At 35.3% G+C, this 7685-nt stretch overlaps 1 protein-coding gene and 1 long non-coding RNA gene across 2 annotated transcripts; both read right to left on the bottom strand.

Moving 5' to 3' along the window:
* Positions 1-2460: 2460 nt before the first annotated feature.
* LOC110757821 (uncharacterized) lies at positions 2461-3945 on the bottom strand. The gene is made up of 2 exons (XR_002526847.2): positions 3856-3945; positions 2461-3710 (listed from the first exon to the last, which is right to left on the bottom strand). It is a non-coding gene; the product is annotated as an uncharacterized LOC110757821 (long non-coding RNA).
* A 1294-nt stretch (positions 3946-5239) lies between these two features.
* LOC110757857 (uncharacterized) lies at positions 5240-6588 on the bottom strand. Its single transcript, XM_021959594.2, has 3 exons — positions 6514-6588; positions 6159-6240; positions 5240-5961 (listed from the first exon to the last, which is right to left on the bottom strand). The coding sequence occupies exons 1-3, from the start codon at positions 6586-6588 to the stop codon at positions 5240-5242; spliced, it is 879 nt and encodes a 292-aa protein (XP_021815286.1).
* Between the last annotated feature and the right edge of the window lie 1097 nt (positions 6589-7685).

Raw genomic sequence — 7685 nt, 5'->3', positions numbered from 1 at the left:
GTTTTGTCTTACATCGGAAAATACTCTCAATTGCCAATCGATTTTGAGTTGGAACATCATCTTCTTTATGGTATTAAAGCGGGATTTCTGCGTGTGAATCCCAACTACCACGCGTGTTACTCATTACCCAATATGCATTGTTCACATGTTATGCTTGAAATTTTGTCACATGTATGGGAGTGTGTGATGATATGAAGTGAATTGCTGTCTCATATCAAAAAATTTAGAGAGTTTGACTACTCGCTCATTGCTAATTAATTTTATTTGTTCAGTATTTCATATATGAAATCTTTCTTTTTAAAATTATAATAAAGAATCTCATGCCCACGTTTGTTTTGTTGGTGATAGGCCAAAATCAAATAAATTTATATATAGTTGGTACACATTTCAGGGCAATAAATTCCTGCATGAACAAATAGTAACTTGGAATGCATCATTTCATTACTACTAATGTAAACTTGTCAAGTCCATAGTTATACTTCTTCAATAATTATTGGAGATCAAATCAGGGTTTCCATAAGTCATATAAAAACAAGCAAATATAGGACTATAATGCATATATGTGGATGGAGAAACCACCACTCCACCAGCATGTATAGTCACTGAGACTGATGTTTTGTTTGGTAACTTTGACACAGACCTATGAATTTTTTGGCTCCTTTTAATTTAATTCCTTTGTTTTGAATATTACCTCTTTTGTTCTTTCCCAACAAACTAGATTGTTAATTAATCTGGTAATATTGTTTAAAGCATCTAATATCTGTACAGACAAAGATACTTTCACTGCATTATTAATACAGTTATTTTATTTTATTTTGTTAAGAAAAAATTATTATAATTAATAGTTTTTTTTTTTTGGCAGATGAAGCAAACAAAGTTTGGTGGTGCTCCACGGATGGAAAAAAGGATTGAATTGCTGTTGCTTGTTTGTTGCTTTGCTTGACACGTTTCCCTTTCTTTTTGTCTTGAGCAAATTTTCTTCATTGTTTGCACGGTTCTTAATTTTCCACCAATTATATGTTGTTAAGATAAGATTGGACATCTTTTTTTTCTAACAAATTTTAGGAAATATTTGCATTTTTCTTTGTGAGCTAATTGTTTATCTATATATATGTGGGGTAATTATTCACTTAAAATAATTTAATGGTTAGTGGTATAATTATTGTAGCTTAGTTGACATAAGCCGAAAGATTATATTATTTTCTAAGATATCTTAGGTTTTAGTTGCTTTTTTTTTTCTCCCACGACATTGATTCCCTCCATTGCCTTACACATGCATATGATAATATGTTACACATATAAGTATATATAAATAATTTTGGAATTTATTTACTTCTATGTTTTCTTTCATTTTGACATCGAGTCCATGGACATTGCTTCCCTCATTCCCTCAAAAGAGGTATTCCTACTTCTTACAAATCACAGTACGATACATATACAAAAATAATTCAAAAAATACATAAAACGATAAATCTCTACACACACGTCAAATTGTGATTAACAAGAGAATAGGGAGTTCCCAATTTCAGGAAAAGAGACAAGTATTTTCCTTTTTGTATTATTGCAAAGCCCAGTGGAAATGATGATGCACTTGCATATAGCTGCAAGTCGTTACTAAATGTGGGCAATAGAACCCACTCGAAGTAGACCAATTTTAACGTTAGGACAACTAGTGGCCACTATTCAATTTGCCACTTGAACAAATTGAGTGGGGCGGTAATCAGACTGTGTGTGCACTTTTTTGAAAAAAGAATACACCTTTTGGATTAAATTATAAGTTATTTTTTAAGGGATTTGACAACCAATTTTAAATAGCTCGGTGTTTTTCCCAATTATGCACCAACAGAAGCAATATCATTGGTGCAAACTGTATCTGAAATTTATGACAATGCAAATAGGAGATTGGTCAAAACAAGCCAAACATATTTTTTGTTGGGAAACCAATAAGTGACCAAGCACAGTCCCATTCTTTAGTGAGCTTTGTGCGAGTGTCTGTCTAGGTCTGCTCAGCATCACTTTCCCAGTTGGAAGTCCCATCAAAATTCAACCCTAGTTTTGGTCTAGAAATCAACCTCTTGATAAAATAAGAAAAAGACATAAACCCTCAAATCCCCTCTCCATACTGAGCGGTCAATACTCTATTTGAGCTAGAGATCATCCTCTCTCACAATACTCCCAGACAACAATCACCTGAAAAAAGTTCAGGCAACTTTTTTCTTTCAAAACCCACCACTCATGGCTCACAGAAACTTAATCTTTAAATTCCTAATCCTCTCAAGAATACTCTGGCACCTATTCTGAAGCTTATTCCCCATCCAGCAATCCCGTCACAACCTCATTTTGATCTATCCCTTCTCTGGCCATCAAATCCAGGTTTCTCTAGAATACACCAGTCCACAATTTCATTGCTCCACTTTTCCACAGAGAGGGAGAGAGAGGGAGAGAGAGGAAGGATAATAATAATAATTGAATACATTGCCTTTTTTTTTAGTAATGCATTGTCATTATCTTTTACATTTTCAGTAAACAATACAATCTTTCCCTTTTTTCCTATAATAAGTAAAGCAATACAACATATCACTCTAGGCGCATTGCTAATACGAACTTCTACCAGCAGCCAGATAAAGTGACATTCTTTTCTATTTACACAATTAAGAGCAAGTCAATACTCATAATTGTGTAACATGGCGAGAGGTATGGTCAGATGAACAAGTAATCAACCATTATAACATGGCGAGAGGGCCCTATTGCTTGTTGAATCAAACCACGATGCTTATATCTAGCCATGCTTGTGTACAATTGATACAGAAATCAAATAAGAATGCAGAAAATGAATTCAAGGGTGGGAAAGTGGGGATTAACTGTGCAGGAGGGGGCAAATAGAATCTTGCTAGCACTAAAAACAGACAAACAAGCAGACATTCTCTTCAAACTAAAAGGGGAAATTAACTTTGCACGGGAACTTTTGGGACTTGCACAGAATCTTCCAACCAAAAGAGAACACACGCACAAACACATATGAATAAGAGATTAACTAAACACATCAACAAAATAGACGCACAACATAACCAAGAACAGAACAAGTTAACAATCAACTCAAGCCAAAAATGAAGGCCAAAATCTGTTACAAAAATGAAATGCTGGCATCCATGAACATTATATTTAGAACACTAGTAACATGAAAAGCCACTAACAAGCAACCAAAACCGCAAATCCTTAGCAGCCCATTACACGACACCCATCCAGCATTCATTTTCACAAAACATATACACAAATTTTGTTACACAATATGGACCAGGGGAAACATAATAGTTACCAACAATCAAAAGACAACCTAATATACATGGGTTTCAACCCATAAGAAATAACTAGGAAAAAAATTAAAAGAAAAATGTGAGCTATAAAGTGTCACAATCGAAAGCTAATACACATAAGAAGAAGGGCAATCATATCATGGGGATGGATCAGCAGAAAGATTTTTTATCAATGCTGGAAATTGTGATAGCAGCTATGTCACTGGTGCAATAGCAACCATTATGTTGGGAGCAGTCTAGGCTGGCATTCAATATTAGAATGTAACCCACGCCTTTTCTTACGACCCATCACTGAGGCTTATAGATCAAACCCCAGTGCTGTTTGATTTAGAAGAGGTTGCGAAAGTCGCAATGCAAAAGCTTTAACAAGGACTAGGGCCCTCTTCGGTTTTTTCACTGCCATCACAAAATTCCAGCTCAAACCTTTTACTATTTCACCATCATATCCATCTCATTTTCATGACAAGTTGATTTTTGCATTTTCTTCTGTGATTTTCTAGGCATCCAAACAGATAATTTAGAGAGGGAAAACTGAATATACCTGAATGAGGCCGTAGAGCTTAAGCTGGTAACTCCTCAGAGTGAGAGGGAGGCAGAGATTCGCGAAGAGTTTGGGGCAATGATATTGGTGGTGTTATTAGGGCGTCCTCCTCGTCCGCTAGACGATGTCGTTTTGTTTATCTTCACCTAGGTCGGTCAATGAAGCCCAGCCCAAAATTACAAAAGAAATAAGGCCCAATCTTCGGCTAATAAATTATAGCAAAGCTTGGTCCTCAAACGTCCAGGCCCAAGATTCAGCCCATCTTCACCCAAGTTTCTTTTTTTTTTATTATAATTTTTATAAAACCTAATTTTCAATTGAGCGAGGGTATTTTTGTCACTCTATTTATGTACATGTTGTTCGACGTCCTTTGTAAATCTTTGAATATAAATTAGTTTTTGTCCATCCTTCCTTCCTTTAGACCGCATAGAATAATTTCAATATTGCGCCCTGTTTTGTTCACATAAAAGATTATATCAAATGTGACTTATGTATAACTCATATCTCATGTCTTAAACGCTAGATTATAAGGGGATTGTACCTGAGATGTCAAGAGTGGTTTCCCCTTCGTTTACAGTAGGAAGCTTAATTTTGGAACTGTGGGAATAATTTATGGGTTGATAATTTTGGATCATCACATATAAGAAATTTTGTTTTTTTTGGGTCTGAACCACGAGGTGGTTCTAGATGGGCCCCAACTATGGGTGGCACCTTTAAGCCTTAACCACAACTCAGACTAATCCCCGCTCACACCAGGTCGCCCCATAAGGGGTAAAGTGTTGGCCAAAGTGGTGACTCTATACGAGAGTGGGGATCGAACCCCTGACCTCTCTTAAGGAATGAGAGTGCCGAACCACTCACATCAACCACCTTGGTTGTTATTTTAAATTTTCGGACGCGACATTTGAAATTGATATCACTTTTTTTTTTGTTACAATAAATGGGATTTTGATTTTTAATTTGGATAAACTGTATATGACTTGATTATTTTTCTTCATTTCTTTTTATCATTTTAGATGAGTATTAACACTAGTAACTTGGAATCTTTGTTGTTTTTTATGTTGTGAAACCATGGGTTGTCCAAGTTCAGATTATTTTGAACTATTTTCTTCTAATATTAAGACGGATCGAGTTGATACAAAAGTTTCCTTGTCTGGGACAGTGATGCTTCCTTATACTCATTTGATTGTCCAAATTAATCGTAATTTCCTAAAGGCACAGACAAAGTCGGCTAACTAGTGCCCACTTCAATAAACAACTCACATAGAACGAGCTATAAAAAGAAACCAAACATAGAAATTAGGGTACTAAATTTTAGATTTCAGAAATTCCAATCATGTTTGCTTAGTCTTCTTCAATCCCCTAATAATTTCTTGAATGAAGTTCATACGCAAACGTACTCTTCTTCAATCCTCAAATGATCCATCAACACTTCTAAAGTCAAAGGCTCATTAATATTGTACTTCGACTTGATGCTCACATGCTTCCAAGAGTCAGGGAGCTTGGATAAGATGGCAGATACATGAAATGTCTCACTCAACGTCATTCCAGAAGCCACAACTTCATCGAAAATGCGATTGAATTCTTGAATTTGCTCCACAAGTGGCTTTTCATCGACCATCTGAAAATCCATGTACTTTCTAACCAGATATTTTTTTGTTCCAAACATTAATTTTAGATCGTCCCACAGTTGTTTAGCAGTTGTAGTTTTCTTTCTCTTTCTGTAACGATGGAGGAGATCATCAGATAGATAGTTCAAGATCGTGCGAAGACCTAGAAAGTCATCCTTGATCCATTTCTCTTCAGCAGCCTTCAATTCAGTAATTCCTTCACTAGTTGCTACAGATCCTACAATAATGCTAGGGCATGGCTTATAGAGTACATATTCAACTTTTAATTCCTTGAGGAAAAACTCCATTCGCCGCGCCCAGATTGGGTAGTTCTTCCCATCAAGACGAACAGGGTCAACGGGAACAAGTTCTGGACGAGCAAGACCAGACATACCACATTCCCTTTGCTCATTATCACGTTCAGATCTCAACTTTGACTCAATCTTGGCGACCTCATGCATGTCTCGGGTCCTCTTATTAAAGTCTTTCCAGATGACTGAAAACATATAGCATCAATACAAATCACTTGAAATTAATCCAACCAAATGGGAAATGCATATATCAACATGAGTTTTAGGTTAGGAATATAATTTAAACAGTAACTTAATGAAAGTATATACACATTTCTAACACAAACCAGGACCAGGAGTCAGTAATTGCTATGAGAAAATAAGATATACTAGTGTATGGTACCATAGGCAGAAACCGGCCTTCCATCTCTTCCTTCAAAAACTCCCAAGAATCCCCCACTCTTCCTTGGCGTTGGTATTGGTAGCTAATAAAACAAGAGAATTAATTTAGATCACACACCCACAAATTAATTTACACCAAAAAATTCCGAAATTCGTACATAATTTCTTTTCTTTTTTTTGCTTAAAAAAGAAGAAGAAAACCTTTCATCAAAAACAAGAAAAAAGAAGAAGAAGAAGAAAACCTAATAGTGCAACCCACTAAACACTCATATAGAATAGAACCAAAGAAACCTATTATTGAAGAATTCAATTTTCCTTCCTTTCCAAGTAGCCAGACGTAGAAATTAGGGTTTCACCTTCGTGTCCTTGAGCTCTTCTCCACCGTTCCGGCCCTTACCTGACGGATCGATTCCAAGTCGCTCTGTGTCCATATCTCCAAGTGTTTTTAAGCTTTGAAAGTTTGATTTGAAGCCCTTATTATAATTTGTCAGGTAAAAAAATGGTTGGTGGCATGATCCCAACCCTAATTTAAATTCTAGTAATTCCGAACATGTTGTTTGTTAATCCAAATCACGAAAAACCTGGTCAATTGGCAACACGTATCCTATTCTTGTTGGCCACGTCAAAGTTAAGTCTCACAAATGAATGAAAATAGTGATTTAAATTAAGATTAAAAAAAAGTTGGCAAACAGTGAGTGAAAGAATGACGGAAACTATATATCTATCTATATATATAAAGCAAAAGGCAGAGAATGGTGAAACATTCAAAATACCAGAAAATGCCCTTGGTTAATGCAAACATTAAGAATTGAAATTATTAATTAAATGAGGATAATATGGTAAATTCACACTTTTTCATATAAAAAAATTTAAAAATTTAAAAAAAAATCAGATGGATCCTCCTTTTAAGGAACACAACTACCCATTATATTTTTTTAATTCTAAAATAAATTTATAAAAAAAATTTTTAAAAAAGCCTCTCGCAGGCGCGGAAGCGCATGCGGAGAGGCTAGTATATATATATATATATATACTAGCCTCTCCGCACGTGCTTCCGCACCTGCGAGAGGCTTTTATTTTTAAATTTAAAAAAGATAATGGGTAGTTGTTTTCCATAAAAATAGGATCCATTATCCGAATTTTCTTTTAATTTTAATTTTTTTAAATATGAAAAAGTGTGAATTTACCATATTATCCTCATTTAATTAATAATTTCAATTCTTAATGTTTGAATTAACCAAGGGCATTTTCTGGTATTTTGAATATTTCACCATTCTCAGCCTTTTCCTTTATATATATAGATAATGCCATGTGACGTGTTTAAGAATAAATCAACTTATTTACAATAAGATTTGTTGACGCCAAAAAGTGGTTCAGGACTTTTAAGGGTCAACTTAGTAATTTTACGCCTTCGGTATCCTAGATGCCTCGGTAGGGAGAGCGATCTGCAATATAAGAAAACGCTCGGTAAGACCTAGGGCACCGGTGTGGTACCGGCCGAAGACATGCTTAAGTAAGTTCGGGATTA

Source organism: Prunus avium, chromosome 2 (genome assembly GCF_965620075.1).
Source record: "Prunus avium chromosome 2, drPruAviu1.hap1.1, whole genome shotgun sequence".
NCBI lineage: Eukaryota > Viridiplantae > Streptophyta > Magnoliopsida > Rosales > Rosaceae > Prunus > Prunus avium.
Note: the sequence above shows the minus strand (reverse complement) of the source record. Positions and strands in the feature narration are given on the sequence as shown.